At 42.0% G+C, this 24827-nt stretch overlaps 2 protein-coding genes across 8 annotated transcripts in view; both read left to right on the forward strand.

The window, feature by feature from the left end:
- The window catches only part of LOC116580330 (zinc finger protein 45-like), an 82238-nt gene that overhangs the window by 7520 nt on the left and 49891 nt on the right, over nucleotides 1–24827 (forward strand). For 2 of the 7 annotated variants that reach the window (XM_032326585.1, XM_032326584.1), the window contains exons 3-5: nucleotides 7969–8095; nucleotides 8856–8951; nucleotides 10902–13458. In XM_032326585.1, the coding sequence (XP_032182476.1) occupies nucleotides 7969–8095; nucleotides 8856–8951; nucleotides 10902–12700 (2022 nt within the window). In that variant the 3' untranslated portion in view covers nucleotides 12701–13458. Of the gene's footprint in view, nucleotides 1–3876; nucleotides 3925–4285; nucleotides 4327–7076; nucleotides 7206–7968; nucleotides 8096–8855; nucleotides 8952–10901; nucleotides 13459–24827 lie in introns of those variants that run through there. The other 5 variants (XM_032326582.1, XM_032326583.1, XM_032326581.1 and 2 more) reach the window with 4 other exon arrangements.
- LOC116580333 (zinc finger protein 234-like) overlaps nucleotides 3903–24827 on the forward strand; it is a 46288-nt gene continuing 25363 nt past the window's right edge. Inside the window, exons 1-2 of the mRNA XM_032326601.1 lie at nucleotides 3903–3924; nucleotides 4286–4326. Coding sequence (XP_032182492.1) covers nucleotides 4312–4326 — 15 coding nt within the window. The 5' untranslated portion in view covers nucleotides 3903–3924; nucleotides 4286–4311. The remainder of the gene's footprint in view (nucleotides 3925–4285; nucleotides 4327–24827) is intronic.

Below are 24827 nucleotides of genomic sequence, written 5' to 3' on the forward strand. Positions count from 1 at the left end.
TTTGTTCTCTTGAGGTTTTCCAGTGATTCTACTTCTCTTGGTCTAGTAGAACTCGGTCATCCCCCACAGCTCAGCAAAAGCTATGTTTATGTAGAACCTTCTCCGTGGGCCTCAGGGGACCCAGAGGACCCCATACCCTACTCTGCCAGGTAGCAATGTATAATCACCAAACTAACAAGTTGTATCTCTCTCTCTTCTTTTTTAAATTTTATTTATTTGAGAGAGAGAGAGCACTAGAGACTCTAGCATGAACAGGATGAAGGGCAGAGGGACTCCTCACTGAGCAAGGAGCCTGATGTGGGGCTCATTCCCAGGACTCCTGAGATCATGACCTGAGCCAAAGACAGGTGTTTAACCTACTGAGCCACCCAGGTGCCCCAGTTATATCTCTTTTAGTGAGGTTTCCATAAGTGTTCAGTGAATTGATAAACTCATTTAATGAAGAATTTATGAACTAACCTGTCTATTGCTAATTATGTAGGCAGTGAGCTAGTTGCTCTGAATATTTTGATGGACACACTGTGTGGATTTCATAACAGGTCCATGTAGGCACTGACTTCGAAAAGCAGAAATCACCTTTCTGAGATGGTAGTTTTAGTTCATTTTTAATTTTTAAAAGATTTTATGTATTTATTTGAGAGAGAGAATGAGAGAAAGAGAGAGAGCATGAGAAGAGGAAGGGTCAGAGGGAGAAGCAGACACCCTGCCAAGCAGGGAGCCTGATATGGGACTCACTATAGGATCATGACCTGAGCCAAAGGCAGTCTCTTAACCAACTGACCCACCCAGGGGCCCTGAGATGGGAGTTTTAAAAATCCAGATGCTCTTCTCTCTCTCCCCCTTTCCCTGTACCCCCCAACTCATGCATGTGTATGTGCCAGCGTGTGTGCATGCGCACAGACTCTCTCTCAGATAAATAAATAAAATCTTAAAAAAAAAAAAAGAAAAGAAAAGGGGTCACCTGGGTGCCTCAGTTGCTTAAATGTCCAGCTCTTGATTTGGGCTTAAGTTATAATCTCGGGGTCCTGGGATTGAGCCCCACTTTGGGCTTGATGTGGAGTCTGCTTGGGATTCCCTCTCTCTTTCTCCCTCTGTGCCACCTCCTACCTGTGCTTGCCATCTTTCTCTAAAATAAAGAAATAAATTCTTAGGAAAAAATCCAGAGGCTCTTTTCCTTCCAAAGTTGACCTTGGTCTTGCAAATATTGTGAAAGACTTGGAGGAAAATCTTGGAAATAAAACACCTGCTCTCCAAATCCTCCCACCTGGGATCAGCCCCCAAATTTTACAACTCAGGGGTGCCTGCTGGCTCAGTTGGTTAAGTGTCCAACTCTTGGTTTTGGCTCAGGTTGTGATCTCAGGGTTGTGAGGCAGAGCCCCATGTCAGGCTCCATGGTGGGTGTGGAGTCAGCTTAAGATTCCCTTCCCCTCCCTCTGCCTCTCCACCCCCTTCTCTTCCTCCCTCTCTAAAAAAAAAATTTTTTTTTTAATAACTCAAAGAAATCTTCATTCATTAAGAACCTGACACGGACTGCTGAGTGTCTCCTGAGCAGTTTCTGTTCCAAGCACTGTTTCAAGTGCTTGAGCTACAAAGCTGAGTCAGTATTAATTACAAGATTGATTTACCAGTTATCCCCCTTTTCCCAGAAGTGATGGAAAGCGCTCCGTGCAGAACACTTCTTACTGAGCAAAAGTTTTTGGGCAAATAGAGTCAGAACAAAGTGAAGCACAGATCCCAGAAGCCTGTTTCTGCCAAGATTGGGAAGTTTTCCATTGCCCTTTTCCATACTAGGGTTCCTGTATCTAAAGATGGAGGAGTAACTAATAGTAATTAACTAATAAGTAACAAATTAACCAACAATTGGCCAATAATAATCTCTTAACCTGATTAATGTATGTTCAGTTTCCACCCTCCTCAGAATCAGTCCTACCCTGAGAGTGAAAAGAAGAACTTATATCCAGGCCACCTGTGTGGTTGGGTGGTGGTTCACTACCCAGAGGTGCTCAGCTAGAAAAGGCTTGATCTCAGGAATCTAACCCACTCTCTGCCTGTCTCTACCCCGAGGAAGGGGTTCCTTGGGTGTTCCATGTCGAGCAGCCATACGAGTCACTTGTGTTGCATGTTTAAGCCACCAGATGCTGTTCCAAGTGTCTGACATATAGTTACTTAGACCTACTTCCCTTCCCCTGAGGTTGGTAATGTTATTGTTGCCATTATTATTATCTCCAGTTTTAGCTTGCACTTTGAGACACAAAGTATTAGCAAGTTGGGGACGCAGTATTCACACACTGGTGGTCTGATTCCAGAGCCTACACCCTTCACAGCGCTCTTCTCTTCTCCCTCAAGCAGATCCTTTGGCTTCAGAGTCGTCTCCCCGTTTCCGTGTCTGTCAACCCTACTCTCAGCTCTCGTTTCTCTTCCTGTGAGACCTCTTGGAGTCCCATCAGTGTATTTTTGTCCTCAGAAGCAGCAGAGAAGCATCTAGAATACCGGTTCTGGTGTGAGAGCTGGATTCCACTTCCGCCTGTATGTCTTAACCTCATCAAGCCTCAGCTTCTTCATCTGTTAAACAGAAGCCACAGTCCTCGTCATCAAGTGGGAACTTCCAAAATGCCGGTACCGTGCCAGGGGCATCGCACAGATTAGCTCATTTATTCCAGCACAGTAACCCTCTGGCTGAAATTCTGTTTTGATCTCTTTGTTGTAGCTGAGGATGGACACAGAGGTGTAGGCAGTTGGACCGAAGTCACACGACTTGTGCGACAGTAACTTCATCATAGGTATGTGGGCAGTACCTTCACCAAACGGTGTGCCAGGTGCTTCGTAAGGTCCCTGACACGTACTTGGTGCTCAGTTAAAGCCACGCACTGCTGTTTTTGTTGTTTTTAATTATTTACTAGGATTATTATACCTTGTTAGTTTGAATGACATAATGACAATGATTACCTCACTTATGGGTAGATAAGTCTTGCAGAGTCACAGGTTTTTGTTTTTTTTAAAGATTTTATTTTTATTTATTTGACAGACAGAGATCACAAGTAGGCAGAGAGGCAGGCAGAGAGAGAGGAGGAAACAAGCTCCCCGCTGAGCAGAGAGCCCGATACGAAGCTCAATCCCAGGATCCTGGGATCATGACCTGAGCCAAAGGCAGAGGATTTAACCTACTGAGCCACCCAGGCACCCCTGAGTCACAGGTTTTTATTACTTCTTCTTAAGCTTTTGAGAGTCTTTTTCAAGGTCCTGCTTTTAACAGTAAATTTGACAAGGTCTCATATCTTTCAAAAAACAGTCCTCTGTTAACAAAAACAGAAAAGCCCACGGGTGTCCATATAGTAAAATTCACAGAGAGAGAGTAGAGTATTGGTTACTAGGGGCTGAGGGGCGGACTGATGGGGAGCTGTTGTTTTATGGGTACAGAGTTGTAGTTGAGGATGGCAAAAAAAGTTCTGGAGATGGATGGTGGAATGCGGTTAATGAACTTAATAGTGAATAATAATAATAATAATAACAAATTTAATAATGGTTAAAAGGGTAAATTTTAGGTTCTGTTCATTTTATGCAGGAAAACAAGTCATCCACATAATCTTAAATATTATTGCAAAGGCATCGCGTTAAGTATGCTGACCAAGAAAGTATAGTATATTTCGGAGGTTAAAGGTGATTTTTGTAGAACAGAGCGACAGCCTCCAAAGGCTCCATTGATAGAAGCCATTTATGAGGACAGCTTTTATGTTAGTGAATATTATCTGCTTTTCTACAGCTACTAAGAAATAAGATACCCTAAGAGTGTTCTGTGTGTCCTGTACCTGCTGATTTAATTCTTAAAACAATCCTATGAAATAAGCATTGTTAATCCCTCCATTTTTACAGATGAAAGAATTGAGGCACGGAGACATTAATAACTTGTCGAAGATTTCACAGCTAGTAAGTGAACCTAAAACATTTGACCCCGGTGATTACTTTCTCAACCTGGGTATTTAATTCTCCACATCCACGCTCCCTAGAATCAGATTCATACCCTAAAAGCGACAAGGAGAATTTGTGTGTGCTTGGGCAGGTTGTTCATTGTGCAGGGGCTCTCAGCCAAAGGGATCAGTGGTCTCAGGAATCCAGCCCATCCTCTGCCCATCAAGCCCCCTGAGGAAAGGGCACCATGGCTCTTTGATGTGAAGCATGAAATATGGGTAGTGATAATACGTTAGTCGAATGGGTTAAGGACAGTCTTGGCCAGACGCTGATGGCTTTTTTTTTTCTCCTTCCCCTTTTGTACCTTCTCCGGACTCAGCCCTTCCTTAGAAGGACGAGGGCAAAATGACCAAGTTCAAGGTGAGTTGGGCTTCCTTTCTAAATTTTAAACCATTGTCTCATTTCTCTGCGATTAGATGCATTCTTGAAAATGGTTAAACAGAATAGCAGGCATTTCAGAATCTCTTCTGTGCCAGAGGATTGCTGCTTTTTATTTTAGTGTAGATTAATTTTTGTTATTTTATTTCATAATTTCACAAGTAAAATAGAGGAGAAAGGTCACTAGCAGTGGAAAAAATCCTCCCACTTTACTATATTTTCCTTACAAAAACTGTTTTCATTTTCCCATGTTCTTTTCCTTATATGCATTCGTAACCATACAGTTATAGTAGTTATATAGTTAAAATTTTCAAATTATGCTTTTCTAATTAATTAATATTTATAGTTCCTAGTTTTTTTTATTCCCCACATTTTTTTTATTTATTTATTTGACACAGAGAGATTACAAGTAGGCAGAGAGGCAGGCAGAGAGAGAGAGGAGGAAGCAGGCTCCCTGCTGAGCAGAGAGCCCGATGCGGGACTCGATCCCAGGACCCTGGGATCATGACCTGAGCCGAAGGCAGCGGCTTAACCCACTGAGCCACCCAGGCGCCCTCTCCCCACATTTTTTTTACGTTTTTTTATTTATTTATTTGACAGACAGAGATCACAAGTAGGCAGAGACAGGCAGAGAGGGGAGGAAGCAGGCTCCCTGCTGAGCAGAGAGCCCGACGCGGGGCTTGATCCCAGATCATGATCCCTGGGATCATGACCTGAGCCAAAGTCAGAGGTTTTAACCCACTGAGCCACCCATGTGCCCCTATTCCCTACATTTTTAATGGCTATATCATATTCCCTTGAATTGATGGACTCTGTGTGTGTGTGTCTGTGCGTGTGTGTGTGTCTCATAACTTTTGCCCCATTTTTGGACATTTAGGTAGTTTAGAATTTTTTTTTAAGATTTTATTTATTTATTTGAGAGAAAGAGAACAAGCAGGGAGAGGGGCAGGCAGAGGGAGAAGCAGGTTCCCCACTGAGCAGGGAGCCTGATATGGGGCTTGATCCCAGGACCCTGGAATCATGACCTGAGCTGAAGGCAGATGCTTAACCAACTGAGCCACCCAGGCGCCCTGGTCATTTAGAATTTTTACTGTGTTAAAGAACACTGTTATGATGAGCACCGGGTGTTGTAGGGAGGTGTTGAATCACTCTATAGTATACCTGAAACTAATATTACACTGTATGCTAACTGACTGGAATTTATTTATTTATTTACTTTATTTTATTTTTTTTAAGATATTTTATAAAAAATTTATTTATTTGACAGAGATCACAAGTAGGCAGAGAGGCAGGCAGAGAGAGAAGGGGGGAAGCAGGCTCCCCGCTGTGCAAAGAGCCGGATGTGGGGCTCGATCCCAGGATCCTGAGATCATGACCTGAGCTGAAGGCAGAGGCTTAACCCACTGAGCCACTCAGGTGCCCCACTAACTGGAATTTAAATAAAAGCTTAAAAAAGCAAAACCAGGAAAGTGACATTATAATAAATTCTGATTTTGACATACTTGAAAGAATATTGTACTAATATGTTCCTAACATAACCATTTTCCTCAAAAAGTAATTTTGAGGTTGAGGCATTTGCTATTCTTTGTTCTTAATGTTTTAGGAATCTAAATTGAGAAAGGACACTTGCTAGGGGTACCTTGGGGATTTTGCACATAGAACACTCTGATTTGGCCTAGTGTAGCCAGGCATAACTGGTGTGTCACATGGAGAAAATATTCTTCTGTATTTTCCCATAAGAAAACTAGAGTCCTTTAAAAAAAAAAAAAAAAAAAACTTATTTATTTGTTTTAGAGAGGAAATGAGCAGGAGGGGCAGAGGGAGAGAAAGAGCAAGAATCTTTTTTTTTTTTTTTTTGAGAGAGCAAGAATCTTAAGCAGACTCTACGCCCAGCAGGGAGCCCAATGTGGGGCTCGATCCCAGGACCCTGGGATCATGCCTTAACCTGAAGGCAGACACTTAACCAACGAAGCCACCCAGGTGCCCCTGATTTATATTTTTTATTTACCTATTGATTTATTTTTTTATCAAAGTAATAGTGTTCTTAATTTTATTTTATTTTATTTATTTTTTTTTAAAGATTTTATTCATTTATTTGACAGAGAGAGATCACAAGTAGACAGAGAGGCAGGCAGAGAGAGAGAGGAGGAAGCAGGCTCCCTGCTGAGCAGAGAGCCAGATGTGGGACTCGATCCCAGGACCCTGAGATCATGACCTGAGCCGAAGGCAGCGGCTTAACCCACTGAGCCACCCAGGCGCCCCAGTGTTCTTAATTTTAAAAAGTACTAGTATAGGAAGACATACTGATGCTTTTCTTACTGCCTTTAGTTTCCGACCAGCCTCAAGAGGCAGTCCGTGGTCGCCCCTGCATGTTAATTCCAAAGAAACAGGATTGTAGAATTTTAGAAAACTCCTTAGGCTCACACAGGAAACCAAAGGTCCAACGGATCCAAAAAGACTCTGGATAAAGAGGGAGGCAAGGGAAAATAATTCTTCTTGAGGACTTAGGCCTTTCTGTGTGTGCTTAGTTGCTGTTGTATACAGAAGACACCACAGCTAATGAGACTTCCTCTTCATGGTCACTCTTCAGTGGCTCCTTTAGGATCTCTGTTGCTCATTCACGGCTCCTGGACATGCAGGGCTCCTATGATGAACACACAGTTTCCATGTAAAATAGTTAAGACTCTACTGCACACCAGCTGGTCTTACTCATGGGTGATTTTTGCCCCCAGGCAGTGTCTGGCAGCATTTCTGGTGTTGCCAACTTGAGGGAGGCTTCGGCCTCTACTGCACAGAAGCCAGGGCTGCTGCCAAAAAGGCAGGGGACAACCCCCCCAATAAGCAGTTATCTGGCCCCAAATGTGAGTACTGTCACATTTCTCATGGTTGAGAAACCATGCCGTACACAGAGCTATCCAGGAAAAATAGCAAAACATGAGTTTTTTATGTATGTTTTTTAAAATATGTTTTATATATGTTTTTTAAAAAAAAGCTTAAAGTCTCTAGTAGAAATTTTACAGTCATAAAATAAAACCCTGATTGGAATATGAGCAAAGGACTTTGACTGGCAAGGTAGTAAAGAAGAAGAAATAAAAATGGCCAGTAAATATATGAAAATGTGATCATTTATTAAGTGGCAAATAAGCGCAAAATGAAAAATAAGTTGTTTTTTACTAATCAGATTACATAGGACTTAAAAACGTTGGTTATATTCAGTGTTATGTCTGGTGTGGAGAATTAGGGCTACTTAAATTTTCTGAGGGGAAGAATAAAATACAGAAAAAGTTGAAAAGGAGGAAACCTGCCATCGTACATAATAATTTTGAAGTGGCATATTCTTGGATTTTGCAGTTTTTTTCCTTCTTGGAACTTACTCTAAGAAAATAATTAAGACAGGAAGCTAATATTTATTTGAAAGTTCTTTTTAGTATTTATTTTGGAAAGAAAAAAAATCTAACGTGATACAGTATGTATTACCTGAAATTTTTACCTATATTGTAGTAAAATTGACTTTCGTCTCTTGGAATCTGAAACTACTTCCTACACATCCCTTCCAGTTTTCTCAGTGCTCCTCCCAGCAGCCTTTGGGTGCAAGATTGAATTTGCGTGTGCTTGGTGTTGTAGGAGGCAGTGACGTTCAAGGACGTGGCGGTGGTCTTCACGGAGGAGGAGTTGGGGCTGCTGGACCCCGCCCAGAGGAAGCTGTACGGAGACGTGATGCTGGAGAACTTCAGGAACCTGCTGTCTGTGGGTGAGGACAGGTGCCCTGTGGACTTCAGTCCCTTGCAGTGTTTATTGTATCCTTGGATGCGTGTATCCTTTGGAGCTCTTGAACTGGATGACATTTCTCTGGTCTTCTCTCATCAAAGTGTGTTTTATAAATGAGCTGTAAATTGATTCAGTGACTGCTGTGGTCATCTCTCATGACATATATGTAGGGTATTGTACTAGCTTTTTTTTTTTTTTTTTTTTTTTTTTGAGAGAGTGAGAGTGTATGTATGCATGTGCAAATGGGCAAAAGGGCAGAGGGAGAGGGAGTGAGAGAATCCCATGCACGCTCCGCGCCTAGCATCGGGTCCAATGCAGGGCTCAGTCACAGGACCCTGAGATTGTGACCTGAGCCAAAATCAAGAGTCTGATGCTTAACTGATTGAGCCACCCAGGCTCTCCTTGGACCAGCATTTTTAATGAAATAGGGTAGAAAATAGTCGAGTCCTTGGCAATAACTGCACGTTGCTGAAAATCATGTGAGAAATGGTGGAAAGAGTCTGAAGAAAACAGACTTTTTTTTTTCCAGTAATTTACAGGTAAGGCCCGCATATCCTGGATTTTTGCATCAAACATCGTCTTCTGATGGGTTGTAATTAACAGTTTGGAAATCACTGATTTTAATGTCCTAAAAATGATATGGTTAGAACATTTTTAGTAGTTTAGTAATTTTTAAACTTTAGAAAATTTTTAGTAGTTTAGTAATTTTTAAACTTTAAATGTTTGTCCTTGCCTTTTGACAGGGCATCAGCCCTTCATCCCACATGTAATACTCCAGTGTGAGAGGGGAGAAAAGCTTCAGATGAGAAAGACAGCAACCCAGGGCCGCGGCATCGCAGGTGAGAGCCGCGCGGCCGTGCTTCCTGTCGCCTCCACAGCAAGGCCGGGCCTGTGAACTCTGCAGCAGTTTCTCGTGCTTTTCCTCCCCTCCTTGGCTCTTTTATAGTCATTCTCCACTCGAAGTGATTCTTCTGTATGTTTGTCAGATCCTGTCCTCTGCTTGAATCTCTGGTTGCTTCTTAACTCATTCAGAGTAAAAGCTGAGTACTTCAAGTGGCTTATGATGTCCCACTTCCTGCTCCTTGCTTTGCCCCCATCACTCCGCACACGTGACCTGTCACCTGCCCCCATGTCAGTCTGTTCCATCCAGTTTTGGCGCTCCACTCTTCCCCTCACGGCCCTGCTTCATCAGCCTCTCTCTACTTGTTCTTTCTTCTGTAAGAAGTGCCCTTTCTCTCTGTCATCCTCTCAGCCTCTCCCTTCCTTCATGTAGGTCTTTTCTCAAATCAGAACATCATAAGAGGGCGCCTGGGTGGCTCAGTGGGTTAAGGCCTCTGCCTTCAGCTCAGGTCATGATCTCAAGGTCCTGGGATAGAGCCCCGCATCGGGCTCTCTGCTCAGCGGGGAGCCAGTTTTCTCCTCTCTCTCTGCCTGCTTCTCTGCCTACTTGTGATCTCTGTCTGCCAAATAAATAAATAAAATCTTAAAAAAAAAAAAAAAACTTCAAACTCCATAAAGAAGGCAAACTGGGACTTACATATTCTTTCAGCATGTCTTTGTTGGATACTGACAGGGTTCTGGGAGCAGTGACAATGCTTGTCCTTGTGGCTGCTGTGTTCAGGTGGGAGAAGACATAAAACAAAAAGATAACGGACATACATATATAGTACGTCAGATGTAATATGTGCTGTTTAAAAACAAAACGGGGTTGGGGCACCTGGGTGGCTCAGTGGGTTAAAGCCTCTGCCTTCAGCTCAGGTCATGATCCCAGGGTCCTGGGATCAAGCCCCACATCGGGCTCTCTGCTCGGCAGGGGGCCTGCTTCTCTTCCTCTCTCTCTGCCTGCCTCTCTGCCTACTTGTGACCTCTCTGTCAAATAAATAAATAAAATATTAAAAAAACCAAAAAACAAAAAAATAAAAACAAAACGGGGTAAAGCAGATGCCAGGCAGATGGCCAGGAGTATTGAGGGATAGGGAGAATTTACTGCTGGAAATTGGATGGGAAAAGAGGCCTCGTGGATAAGGTGTGATTTGAAAAGAAGCAGGTAGCTAGGTGTGTGTCTATTGGTAGAACAGAGTTCCAAGGAGAACATAACTCTTCCTGACCAGTATTGACTTTGAGAATCTGTACCATACTCTGTTCATTTCCTCCTCACAAGTTCTTGCTCTGGTGTAAAAGATTAAACTTCTGATTTGTCACTTTTTTCCCCCCTGGAGGTGATAGGAACTTTATTGCTGTGAGGTTTTGGAATGACATATGGTACTGTAAACCTCTTCCCCCATTACTGTCCTGAAGAATATTTCCCAGTAGGAGGTGAAAGGCCATTCTCTGCTTATACTCTGAATTTTAGGCACTTATGTGATAAGATAGCTTCTCCCAAACACGTGTCTTTACAACCAACCCAGTGCTCAAGGCTTCTAACATAGAATAGACTTGCAGTGAAATAATTTTCAAGCAAAGATTTTCAGCATTGCCTGGGGACATCTTCTGATAATCTGTCTGTTTTACTAAACATTTTGAACATTTGGTCATATGTGCGTACAACGGGAAGAATTATGTGGAAGCTATTTATCAGACATGCCAAAGCAAAGACAAGGCTTTTAGTAAAGTGCAGCTTCATCTTTATAGAGACTCCCTAGGAATCCTGATCTGCAGCCACTAAATTTCTAACCTGTTTCTTCCATGTAAAACTTAGTATGATTCTCAATGGACCTAAGTTTATAGCCCTGACATCTCTGAACCAAGTGTCTATATGCCTCATCTCTAAATTCTCATTATTCTTTTAGGAGACAAGAATCTAAATGACCTGGAGACTCTTCAAGAAATTGGATCAAAGTTCCTGCCACATGAAGAGCTGTTCTGCTCGCAGATCTGGCAACAGGTTACAAAGGAATTAGCCCAGTGCCAAGATTCCATGGTCAGTATTCAAGGAACTGGCTCTCAGTTGGAAAAACGAGCTGATGTACTCTATAAAGATGAGGGGTTTGGTAAAGGCTTTAATCAGAATTCACGAGGAAAAACCTACCAGGCAGAGGAGCATGAGAAAGGTTTCATTCAGCGCTGTCATCTTCAAACTAACCCGACAGCCCATGTAGGAGAGAAGCCCTATAAATGTGAAAAATGTGAAAACGCCTTCCGTCGGCTTTCAAGCCTTAGAGCCCATCAGAGGGTCCATAGTGGAGAGAAATCATTGAAGTATGACACATCGTTTAAGGGTTTAAGACAGAGGTCATCTCTTCACCATCACCAGAGAGTCTCCACTGGAGAGAATTCACACAAATATGAGGAATGTGGGAGGAACGTCGGGAAAAGCTCACATTGTCAAGCTCCTCTGATAGTCCACACATTAGAAAAACCTTATAAATGTGAGGACTGTGGGCTGAGCTTCAGTCAGAGCTCATATCTTCAAGTCCACCAGAGAACCCACATGGGAAAGAAACCTTATAGATGTGAAGAGTGTGGAAAGGGCTTCAGCTGGCGTTCGCGACTACAGGCTCATCAGCGAATCCACACTGGAGAGAAGCCGTACAAATGTGAGGCATGTGGCAAGGGCTTCAGTTACAGCTCACACCTTAATATTCATTGTCGAATCCACACAGGCGAGAAACCCTATAAATGTGAAGAGTGTGGGAAAGGCTTCAGTGTAGGTTCACACCTTCAGGCCCATCAGGTGAGCCACACTGGAGAGAAACCTTACAAATGTGAGGAGTGTGGGAAGGGCTTCTGCCGGGCCTCAAATCTTCTGGACCATCAGAGAGGCCACACTGGTGAGAAACCATATCAGTGTGATGCATGTGGAAAGGGCTTCAGTCGTAGCTCAGATTTTAACATTCATTTCAGAGTCCATACAGGAGAGAAACCCTATAAATGTGAGGAATGTGGGAAAGGCTTCAGTCAGGCCTCAAATCTTCTAGCACATCAAAGAGGCCACACTGGAGAAAAACCATACAAATGTGGGACGTGTGGCAAGGGCTTCAGCCGGAGTTCAGATCTTAACGTTCATTGTAGAATCCACACCGGAGAGAAACCCTACAAATGCGAGAAGTGTGGTAAGGCCTTCAGTCAGTTCTCAAGTCTTCAAGTGCATCAGAGAGTCCACACGGGAGAGAAACCCTATCAGTGTGCAGAGTGTGGGAAGGGCTTCAGTGTGGGTTCGCAGCTTCAAGCCCACCAGAGGTGCCATACGGGGGAGAAACCGTATCAGTGTGAGGAGTGTGGGAAAGGATTCTGTCGGGCCTCAAATTTTCTGGCTCATCGTGGAGTCCACACAGGAGAGAAGCCATACCGGTGTGATGTGTGTGGTAAGCGCTTCAGACAGAGATCCTATCTTCAAGCCCACCAGAGGGTCCACACCGGAGAGAAACCGTACAAATGTGAGGAGTGTGGTAAGGTCTTCAGTTGGAGCTCATACCTTCAAGCCCATCAGAGAGTTCACACTGGAGAAAAACCATATAAATGTGAGGAATGTGGGAAGGGCTTCAGTTGGAGCTCAAGTCTTATAATTCATCAGCGAGTACATGCTGATGATGAGGGTGATAAGGACTTGCCTTCTCCAGACAATTTGCACAGGAAAGAAGCTCCATAAAATATGTTTTAATACCTCAAATGGGTGCTGAAATAGTCTAATTATCAGAACTGTCCTAGAAGACAAAGCATTTTATAAAAGAGTCAGTATTTAGCCAGGGCTTGACATGTCACAGTGGTTGGGTGACCACACAGCAGAAAAGCCTCATGAGGGCAGTGACATAAGGACTTCATTCAGAACGTTGACATTTAGCAGATAATAGACGGAAGTGAGGCTTAGGAAGGACGCATCTGATCTGAAGTTGACTGAAGGGCTGAGAGGGAAGTGCCAGAATTTTATATTCCATGAGAGTATCAGCTCGCAAGAGCATAGGGATTTGTTGACTGCCAAATCTATTCCGTCTTCTCAGTGCCTAACACATGGTAGGTATTTAGTAATGTTAAATGAGTGAAAGGGAGAATGGTCATATGTGAAATTTTTATTCAGTTCTTCTCTAAAAATTTCTGTGAAATGTGCTTAGAAGAGGAATTCTGCAAGGCTTGGAGGACATTTAAGTTGTACCCATGGGCTTATTTTCCCAACCCTACAGGTCCTGTGAACTAGTGTTTATCAACCTGCCAGTAGGTCCCCAATCACTTCAGTGGGTTGTGACCAGCACTTTTATATGCTAACATTTTATTGAGGTATAATTTGCATGCAGTAACATGCATAAATCTCAATTTTACAACTTCATGAATTTTGACAAATGTATACACTTATGTAATCACCAAAATCAATGTATACAATATTTCTATTAAACCCGAATGTTTCCTTGTGTACATTTCTAGTCATTCCCACCTCCAGTGGCATCAAGTTTGATTGCTATACCTCACATTAGTTGTCTGTTCTTTGGTTCAATGTGTGTTCTCTTATGTCTGGATTCTCTTGATCAAATATATGGTCATTTTAGTAGATTGAGGAAAGTAAGATTGACAAAATCTGTCCATTATAAAAATTCCTCAGTGAGATAAAAGACATCTGTGAAAATTCTACAAGCTAACATTTTTTGTAAAATTATTATTAGGGAATAGTTGGTATAGTAAAATTGACTCTTAGGTATATCATTCTGTGTCATGGCAAATGCTTACTATTGTATTACTACCAACTCAATCAAGATGTTTAACACTTCCAAGACCGACCCCCTACCCTGAAATTCCTTTGTACTCTTGTAGTCAACCCCTCTCCCTGTCTCCTCTCCCTGCCTTTGCCAGCCATCTGCCTGTTTCCTGTCTGCATAGTTTACTTTTTTTGGAATGTCCTAAAATGGAATCATACAGTATGTAATCTTTCAAGTCTGGCTTCTTTCACTTTATGCTTCTGAGAGTCATGAATCTTGATGTGTGGCTCTGTAGTCATTCCTTCTATTGCTGAATGGTAGTCTAGTGTATGGATGAATCGTGTATGGATGAATTCATTTATGAATTCAAGGATATTTGAGTTTCCAGTTGTTAGCGATTATGAAGAAAACAGTGATAAATATTTGCAAAGAGGTATGTGTGTCAACACAGGTTTTCTTTGTCTTAGTAAAAATTTAAATAGTGGAATTGTGTAGTATGTCTAACTGTATGGAAAGCTAACAACTCTAAAATGGGTATACCAGTTTGCATTCCTACCATCAATGCATATTAGGGTTTTGTTTTTACCATTTGAAAAGGTTTATTGTGGCATCTTTGGTTTTAATTTGCATTTTCCTAATGACTGTGTTGGGCATCTTTTATATCTGAATGTGTCCTGTATGTGTATCTATTTTCTCTGGGAACTGTTTTCTTGTTCTTGATTTTTGAGAGTTTATGTGTTCCAGGCATATGTCCTTTGTCAGTTACATGTGCAAATATTTTATCTCTGTGTGTTTTGTGTTTTTATTCCCATTTTTTTTAAAGATTTTATTTATTTATTTGACAGAGAGAAATCACAAGTAGTCGGAGAGGCAGGCAGAGAGAGAGAGAGGGAAGCAGGCTCCCCGCTAAGCAGAGAGCCCGATGCGGGACTCCATCCCAGGACCCTGAGATCATGACCTGAGCTGAAGGCAGCGGCTTAACCCACTGAGCCACCCAGGCGCCCCTGTTTTTATTCCATTATCAGTGTTTTTCACAGAGTAGAAATTTTGTTTTTGATGACGTTCTGTTTTCATCTTCCATGGATTGTGCTTTTGGTTTTAGATCTAAGAACTCTGCCCAATCCAAGGTCACTAAGATTTTTCTCCTTTTTTTATCTAAAAATTTTATGGTTTCACGTTTTTGCATTTAGGTCTCTGATCCATGTGAGTTCATCTTATAAAGTGTGAGGTCAAGGACCGTGGTTTTTGGTCTGTGAACATCCACTTACTAAGTATCCTCTTAACATCAAATTTCTGTTAGCCCTTGTGGAAAATCTGTTGATCATACGTGTGGGTCTTCTTTTGGCCTCTGCTTGGTTCCATCAATCTATGTGTCTATCATTTTGCCAATATGTAGCCTTATTTAAGTCTTGAAATGAGATGGTATGAGTTTTCCAACTCCATTCTTCTTTTTCAAAATGTTTTGGCCTTTTTAATTTGTTAACTTTTGTATAATTTTTAAAATAAGTTTTGTGATTTTTAAAAATAAACTAATTGCTGGAAATTTTGTTGGGATTGCATTGAGTATATATAGATAACTTTAGGGAGACTTAGCATCTTAGCAATATTGAATATTCTAAGCCACAGACACAGAGTATCTGCCTATTTGTTTAGGACGCTTCCATTTCCTTTTGTCAATAATTTGTAGTTCTCAGCACATAGATTCTGCACATATTTTATTAGATTAGATTTATACCTAATACTCTGTGTTTTTTGGTGCTAAATTAAATGGTACAATTTTTCAAATTTCAATTTCCAATTGTTTATTGCTGGTATATAAAAATGCAGTTGATTGTTTTATGTATTTTATGATCTTGCCAAAATTGGGTATTAGTTAAAGTTGCCATGCTGTATAGATTCCTTGGAGCTTTCTGTGTAGATAATCATGTCATCTGCAAGAAGCTTTATTTTTCTATGCAATTGATATACATGTTACAGCAATTTCATTGTGATGTAAGGAAGTACCCTCACCATCGTTAAATTTGGGTAACACAACTCATGATGGTAGTGCTTTGGGATGATCTAAGGTAGAGGGGATAGCTGTCTAAGAGAAGGTCCGGAACAGAAAGAATGGTCAGTGTTCAGGTACTTTATACAGTGGAAGTTCTCCCTGAACAAGTTTTAAAAATGGTGGAAGGTTGCACTTTGGGAGTGCTAGGTGAACCTTATCAGAATTATGAAGGAGGCAGTGAACATGGGCAGGAGATGAAGCTTATAATTGGCAGACACTAAATCATATGTCCAAGTTTCTTTCCTATTTCGAAGTTTCTTCACAATTCGCTTCTGACGTTTGGGCTAGCATGGCAACCTCTCAGGTATCTCTGTAAATAAACTGGTATTCGAGAGGGCACATTTGCAAAGTTGACCAAAATAATCTGGTTGATAGTTGTGGGTTTTTTTTTTTAAGATTTATTTATTTATTTGACAGAGAGAGAGAGATCACAAGCAGGCAGAGAGGCAGGCAGAGAGAGAGAGGAGGAAGCAGGCTCCCCGCTGAGCAGAGAGCCCGATGCGGGGCTCGATCCCAGGACCTGAGATCATGACCTGAGCAGAAGGCAGAGGCTTTAACTCACTGAGCCACCCAGGCGCCTGGTTGATAGTTTTATGAAAGAAAATGTGGCGCCAGATAAAAGACCTGGTAGAGGAAGGATCTGAGAGAAGATCTGAGTGGGGATTCAAGAAATCTCTTGGAGTATGATAGTAACTTGGCAAAATCATTGACTATTTTGATTTGTTGCTTCATCTATTGAACTATTTTAGAGACTTTTTCTATATTACTGACCTACATACAGCCAGAGGTTCCCTACAAGGATTTACCTTGAGATGCCAAGGCAATGTTATTGGCTCCTACAGCAGCTACAGAACTTTCTGTCTTATTAAAGCCTTCTAAATCTTGGGCTTTTTGATATATGTGGTCTGCCAGGAGTTGTGACATTGTTTGGTTGGCCTCTAGGTGCTAAGACTGTGGCACAGAACTGAAAGGACCTAGTGTGTGTGCCTATTATACCAAAAATTGTGGTGTTTATATAAATGTGGTATATAAAAAATGAGGCCTAATTTATAATAGATTTAAAAGATAGCCTGTGTGTACCCTGTTGTGGGTACATTAGTGCACACATAAGGGGCATATACTTTTAATAGCTGTGTGTATAACAACAGTTGTTGGTAGAGGCTAGGAAGGGCATGAGGTTTGTGAAGCAAAAGATAATGAGGAAGAGCCTGGTGAGGCTGAGGAAGTGCTGGGGGAAGTAAAGGAACTGGAAGGTGACCAAAGAGGATAGTGGTTAATATGGATAGCAAAGACCTCCAAGGGCGTGGGAATTAGTTGTATAAGTGGTTTACCCAAGCTGAGGTGCCTGGTCCAGCATTGTTGGAGTTTTATTTTTTGGGTAGCATGTTAACTGTTTTATAGATATTATCCAGCAAGTGGAGGAAAGGAGGAAGTGGTGTAGTGATGTGGGGATAGTGGAGAGTGTAGCATGGATTGTTGAACAAAAGGATTGGAGCTGATGTGGTTGTGGCAGGCATAGTGGAGAGTGGTGTGGGGGCAGTTACCGTGTCCAGATCCCAGCTCTTAAGCATGGAAGGAGGTGGAGTTTTAAACTTGTGTAGTGCTAATTTCACCGAAAGGTGAAATTAAGTGGTGAGGCACCAGTGTATATAAATTGGCTAATTTGCAGGGTGCTAGCTCACAACAAAAGGGCAACACAGGAAGAAGGAAAAGAGTGGTTCAAGCACAAATTTAGATAATTTACTTTGTGTTCCTTGATGCATTGGAGTAGGTAATAGGCAATAGTAGGTCCCCGTGTTCTTCATTAGGACCTGGGTATGTTTCAGTAAGTAAGGGTCTGGCAATAAGCTTTAGTTTCTTACAGTGTGCCTACGTTGTATAAGGGAGGAGAATAGGGAGGTTGCCAAGATATATGTAAGTAGAGAAATTGGGAGTTTCAGTTAAGTTGCCTACGATAGATACTGTTGGCATTGGCTAAGTCAGGAACAAAGTGTAATAAGCAAGGCTACATAGATTGAAACTTTGGGGATAAGGCAGAAGGTGAGTGATTTTTTAAAGGGGGCATTTGGGAGGTTACAGTGGCCACTAAAGGGGGTACAGGTTTGCTGGGAAAACTGTATGTTGGACTTGGAGCAGAGAGGGGTTTTAGAATTGTTCTTTGATGGGCTGTGGCATGAAACTGTGATAGAATATCTTGAGTTGGCATCAAGGTTGGAACTGTGGTTGTGCTGAAGTTATCATTTGGGATGCTTTGATCTCTTTGGGCTGAGACCCTCATCCCTGAGCTGATGGTTGTTGTTTGTGCTGTCATCTGTGATTGAGTGGTGGGTAGTACCTTTAAGGAACCATGTAGTAGATGATGGAAACTCCTGGTATGAATCCTGGGCGAACACCCAAGACCTCAAGGCAAAGTTCTACATTTGAGAAATTATTGCAAGACTGACTGAAGACCAAGGGATGCTCTGGGGCACGTTGGCTCTATCAGGTGACCTCAGATGCATCAGATGTAGACTATAAGTAGACTTAGGAGCTCTACCTATACAGATACACATTGTGTCTTCTGTCACTTTTACCTCCATTTGTTATCAAGTAAAGCTGTGAAGTAACTGAATGCCCAAACAGCATTGAGCTGGAGTGGGAGAATCCCAGGCCCAGATCATGAGCCAAATGAGATAAGGTCAGGCCAAGTAGAGCTATAATGTCCCACAATGACATATTTTTGCCTTTGATGTGTGGTCCTCAGCATGCTGGGGGTGCCTGCTTATTACGATGGGAATCATGGGCATTGTCATCCCAGATCCTGTAGTGGCTCCCCCATTCCCATTAAGTATTTACATAATGGGCTGAAGCCAGAGCTGGTGTCCTATTTAAGAATGTTGGTGCTGGGTAGGGCACTGGGGTGGCTCAGTAAGTTAAGTGTCTGATTCTTGATTTTGGCTCAGGTCATGATCTCAGGGTCATGAGATCAAGCCCCATGTTGGGCTCCCTGCTAAGTGTGGAACTTGCCCGGGATTCTCTCCCTCTCCCTCTCCCTCTGCCTCCACTCTCTTTCTCACATGCACATGTGTGCTCACATGCATTCCCTCTCTCAAAAAAAAAAAAAAATGTTGGTGCTGGGAACTAATTTAAGATCTTCCCCTTGTTTAAAGATCTACACAATTACAGGTATGGGACTAGGTACAAGACATACTTCCTATAAAGGGAGACCTCCCATTAGCCAACCTTTATACTGTTGGGGAAGGGTAGCAAGTTTGGCAGAGACCTTTCTTGTGGCCTACAGAATAATCTTTTCAGCAGTCATGGGCCCTCAGTTCCCAGTGGATCCCATTTATTATCTGCTCTAGAACTGGTTGCCAGTCCAGCATACATTGTGCCAGAACTGAAGAGGCAGGATTTGGAGGGGGTGCCTTTGGGTGAAAAAGGGAGTTCTATCTGGGTATTATAGAGCCTGAAAAGAAAAAGAATGGTCCCCTGATGGCATTTTGGCAGTCTTGGGACCTAAAAATTGAAAGTTTAAGGTGACTAAAGAAATGTGCAGAAGAGAGAGCCATTTGGAAGCCATTATCCATTTTGTGATTTTAGTATATGTGCTGCCAAATCGAGCACCCATTTTGTGATTTTAATAGGGCATCCTTCAGAGGACCATTTTTTCTCTATCTGTAGATGATAGGACAAACGCATGTTCCAAATGATGTTTTTTTTGGTAAGGTGTGTGCCTGAACTGAATGAGCACTAATGTGTATCCTGATCAGAGTCAGTGATATCTGGGGGCCCAGAGGAGATGTAATCAAGTTTTAATGAAGTCTATTATGGTGATGTTGGCGAGGCACACCAGGAAGAATAATTCAGGAAATCAGTTTACATAATATTACAGGATATTATAAAGGATACAAGTCAGCTTTCTTCCCCTTTCTTTCTTCGGGGACTCCCATAATATGTATATTTTCCTGTAGTATAACCCATAATTCACATGGGCTTTCTTCACTCTTTTTCTTCTCTAAAAATTTCTTCTTTTTAAAAATTTCTTAAAAATTTAAAAAAGATTTTATTTAATCATTTGACAGAGAGAGTGGAGAGGGAACACAACCAGGGAAAGTGGAAGAGGGAGAAGCAGGCTTCCCACCAAGCAGAGAGCCCGATTCGAGGCTTGATCCCAGAACCCTGGGATCATGACCTGAGCCGAAGGCAGACGCACGACAACTGAGCCACCCAGATGCCCCAGACTGAAAATTTCTAATGACTCATCTTTGAACCAACAGATTTTTTATTCTGCTTGACCAAGTCTGATGTTCATACTCTCTATTGCACTTTTCATTTCATTCATTGTATTTGGGGGCTCCGGAATTTCAGTTTGGTTCTTTTTTTCTGACTTCTATCTCTCCACTGAACTTCCTGTTTTGTTGACATATTCCTTTCCTAATTTTGTTGGGTTGTCTGTCAGTGTTCTCACTAAGCTTGCTTAGAAGTTAATTTTGAATTCTTTGTCAGGCAACTTTTCACTCTCCGTTTCTTTGAGGTTACTTACTGAAAAATTATTGTGTTCTTTGGTGGTGTCATGTTTCCTTGATTTCTCATATTCCTTGAAGTCTTGTGTTGCTGTCTTTTCGTTTGAAGAAGGAGTAACCTCCTCCAGTCTCTACTGAGTGGCTTCAGTAGAGAAATACTGTCACGAGTCAGCTGGCTAGGGTTTCTGAGGCTTTCTCAGAACTTTGTGTGGATGCATCCAGTCCACACTTTGTCTTCCCTCTGATGGAAGACATTTATAAGAATGTATGCTTTTTCTCTACCCCACAAAGCCAGGCTTGGTGTTGAGAGCCTCCCTTATTTTCCCTTACGGTTTTTCCCTGAAGTGCTTATGTCTGTGTTCCTTTTCCAAATCCTACAGAATTAAGATGGCTTTCTATGTGTGTTTGGTAGAGGTCTGTAAAGGCTCATGCTTAGCATCTGCTGAGGTGGGAGCAGGGGGATAGTCACAAGGTAGAGGAAATGAGGCATGTGGAGGGTTGGGGCTGCCAATGGGCAGTTTGCAGAGAATGCAGGAGAGGCATCCCCAGCAGCAGCTTTTGGGCAGGCTTCCTGACAGTCTGTGAAGCATTTAATAGAATCTGCATATCTTGGATGAGTTCCCAGCCCTGGTTGCTGTGCTTCCAGCGTCTCCCAGCCATTCAGCCTTGCGGATCACCTCAGTATTCTGGGTAGAGCAGGAAAGAAGTGAGCCTCTTGAGAAGCATCACACACCACTGGGGAGGCCGAGTACTCTTTCATATGATCATACTTTCCCACATGGGGGAAATTGCAGACCAATGGAATGTCTCTTGGCAGTGAATTCTGCTGTCTTGGAGGAGAGGTGACACAGGTAAAGTGAACTGTTCTTATCTTCTTCAATACATCTGTTCTCAGATTTGTTGCTCCAACAGTGCTGGAACTTTTCTGTTGAATACAGAATACCTACAAATGTACCCTTGTCCCTGAGAGATTGCTCTCAAACCCCTGAATTTTGCAAAGTCATCCTTGCCACCAGAAACAGCCATTCCACTACTGCCTGAGGAAATTGACCCTTTTATGCCTGAAGAACATGCAGTGGTTTCCTCTGAGATAGATACATTGAATGACACTGCTGATTCTCCTCAGGACCAAATCCTGCTACACTTCTTTGGTTTCACACTTACACTTAGATTCAATTCATACCTTATACCGAAGATTAGTTACAAATATAACACTGAGATGATAGTCCACACCTCAAAAGAATTTCATGATTTTTCAATTTATATGGACAAATCTGGGAACATGTTTGGGAATGGATCTTGGGGATATGGGGTGATGGTACAAGGAGTATAAAATTTGATGACATGAATATACTGAAATAGGCTCACTAAGCATAGATTCTGGAACTAAAATTTTAGCTCCTTAAGTTGGAAATTCTGTTTTGTTTTGCTTTGTTTTTTTGGTTGGTAGGTTGAAAAATTGAAGGAAATGTAGCTACAGTAAGTTAGGTTGAAATTCCAGAATTTCTTTGGTACAATGTGGAGGAAAGTGATCGAAGTCTTATGGAGATTTAAATGTTAGAGCAGATTTATCATGTTAGACATGGTCACCAACCCTGGAAGGATAGAGAAATCATAGTTTACCATGAGAAATAATTTGTGAGAGGAATCTCAGTATCTTTGAAGAGCTCAAGGTTGGTTCTTCTCTGTAGATGAGGTATTACAGTGGGAACTCCACTGAACTGGGATCCCTAAATGAATTTAATGATGGGATCCCAGTGTGGTGGCAGCCAAGTGATTGGTGGCATTTAGTCCTAAGACCAGCTGGTTAGGAATACTCTAATGGACAACAGAACCAACATAGTGTTCAGAATAGCCTGATATGTGACATTGGCTATTGACTTTAATGTTCCTAAAAGAAATAGATGTGAAGAGTACTAAATTCTTATTTGATATGTATAAATAGAATAGTTCCAAGTCATGTGAACAGAAGTCCAACTGCATCCATCAAAAATAGATACTGACTACCTCTTAAGCAGCACCCAGACACAAGCCAGTTTTAACACCCAGAATTTATTGAATTCAGGAAAGGCTGCATCTTCCTGAGTAAGTATCCCATTACCCTGCCAAGCATTGCAGTTTTATTCTTTTTCCCAGCTTCCCCCAAAGGGACCATTTACCTGGGATTGCCGGATCCTGGCTCTGACATTGATTGATGCTGATTGGCCCTGGTGAGCAGGAAGTCACTGTTACCCTAGGCACATTGGTAAGACTACATGCCAGAGGGTGGGAAATAAATTCCCTAAAAATCTAGGTGCCTTCCACTTCAGTAAAATTTCTAGGGGATCATTAATGTTGGCATATTGAAATGCCACTAAAGTAAAGGACATGTTACATCTGGCCCCTCCTACAACCAAAAGAGAGTCACCATGCCTACTGTGCTCCCTCAGATCTCTGAACAAGTGTATTCCTCATTGGGGGGTGCTACACTGTTCTTTTTTGTGTGACCTCAAAACTGACTGGGGCCCGGAGGAGAAAAAGGTTCTCAACTAGTCCAGGCTGCCATGTATAAGCTGTTCTGCCACTTGGGTCATATGATCCAGCAGATTCAAGGGTTCTTAAAATGTCAGTGGCAGACAGGAATGGTGTTTTTAACGTTTGGCCAGCCCCTATAGATGATCCATAATACAGACACTTAGAATTCTGGCACGAACCCCTGCATCCTCGAGACACACCTACCTTCTTTTTAAGAAACAGCTTTTGTTTTACTATTGCACTTTAGCAGTGGCTGAAGAGTTAACCATGGGCTACCAAGTTACCATATACCCTGACCTTGCCTTCATGGACTAGGTGTCATCTTACCAATGTAGGGTTAGATGTGGGCATGTACAGAAGCACTCCATTATCAAATGAAAGAGAGAGATATATAATAAGTAAATGGAAGTATACATGAAGCATTAAAAGCATCAGTAAATGGCCCAAATGTCCATGGTCCATACTTGTGCTACATTACTTTGTCCCAGTGCTCCTCTATGGATTTACGGAAAGTTCCTTGTGCCTAGTTGAGTGAGGAGGGGAAAACAACTCCTGACTGATCTGCAGATGGTTCTGTGTGATAGGCAGGCACTGACCTGAAATTGTCCAGCTGACACACAACACTTTCTGGGACATCCCTGAAGGACAGTTGTGAAGGGAAATCCTCTCAGTGGGCAGAACTTTGAGCAGTGCACCTTGGTTGCTCATTTGGCGTGAGGAGCAAATGGCTAGGATTAAGAGTCTCTACAGTTTCATGGGTTATGGCCAAGGGCTTGGCTGGATTTTCAGGTTCTTCAAACAGGATTGGAAAATAGGTTGCACAGGATCCTGAGAGATGTATTTTGGATAGACCACTGAGTGGGGAAAGCATGTGAAGAAAAGTGTGCTCCATGTAAATGACCACTATAGGGTACTTTCAGTAGAAGAGGGTTTTAATAAGTATGTAGTTTGACCCAGTGTTTTGCTACATTTTAGCTTTTGTCAACAGCCACTTCTGTTGCTGCCCAGTGAACTCATGAGTCAAGTGGCCATAGTGGCAGGAATGGAGGTTATCCACCGTTTCAGCAACTTAAACTTCCATGTACCAAGGCCATCCTGGCTGTAGCCATTGCTGAGTGCACAGTTGCCAGCCTTACAGACCAACACTATTTCCTTTACATAGCCCCTTTCCCCAGGATGATTTTGCAGCTACCTGCAGGAGTTTGGTTCCATTTAACCATTTCCATCATGGAAAGGGCAGTGCCTTGTTTTGAATTGATTAGACACTTCGGATATGGATACACCTTCCATGCCCATAGTGCTTTTGCCAAAACCACCAACTGTGTGCTTTAATGTGCTTTAACAGTTCTTTTCTTTTTCTTTTTCTTTTTTTTAAGATTTTTATTTATTTACTTGACAGAGCGAGATCACAAGTAGGTAGAGAGGCAGGAAGAGAGAGAGGAAGAAGCAGGCTCCCTGCCAAGCAGAGAGCCCGATGCGGGACTCGATCCCAGGACCCTGAGATCATGACCTAAGCTGAAGGCAGAGGCTTAACCCACTGAGCCACCCAGGCGCCCTAAACAGTTCTTTTCTACCATTGTAGTATTCCACATGACATTGACTTTCTTAAAATTTATTTTTATTTCAATTCCAGTGTAGTTAATATACAGAGTTCTATTAGTTTCAGATGTACAATATAGCAATTCAGCAATTCCATATATTACTCAGTGCTTATCAAGGTAAATGTAGTCTTAATCCTACCTATTTCAACCATCAGTTGTTTTCTATAGTTAAGAGTGTATTTTGTTTTGTCTCTTTTTTTTTCTTCTTTGCTCATTTGTTTTGTTTCTTAAATTCCACATATGAGTGAAATCGTATGGTATTTGTCTTTCTTTGACTGGCTTATTTTGCTTAACATTATACTCTCTAGATCCACGTTGTGGCAAATGGCAAGATTTCATTTTTAAATTTTTTTTAAAGATTTTATTTATTTGCTTGTCAGAGAGAGAGCCCACAAGCAGAGAGAGCTGCAAGCAGAGCAGG

This window comes from Mustela erminea, chromosome 19 (assembly GCF_009829155.1).
Source record: "Mustela erminea isolate mMusErm1 chromosome 19, mMusErm1.Pri, whole genome shotgun sequence".
Lineage (NCBI taxonomy): Eukaryota > Metazoa > Chordata > Mammalia > Carnivora > Mustelidae > Mustela > Mustela erminea.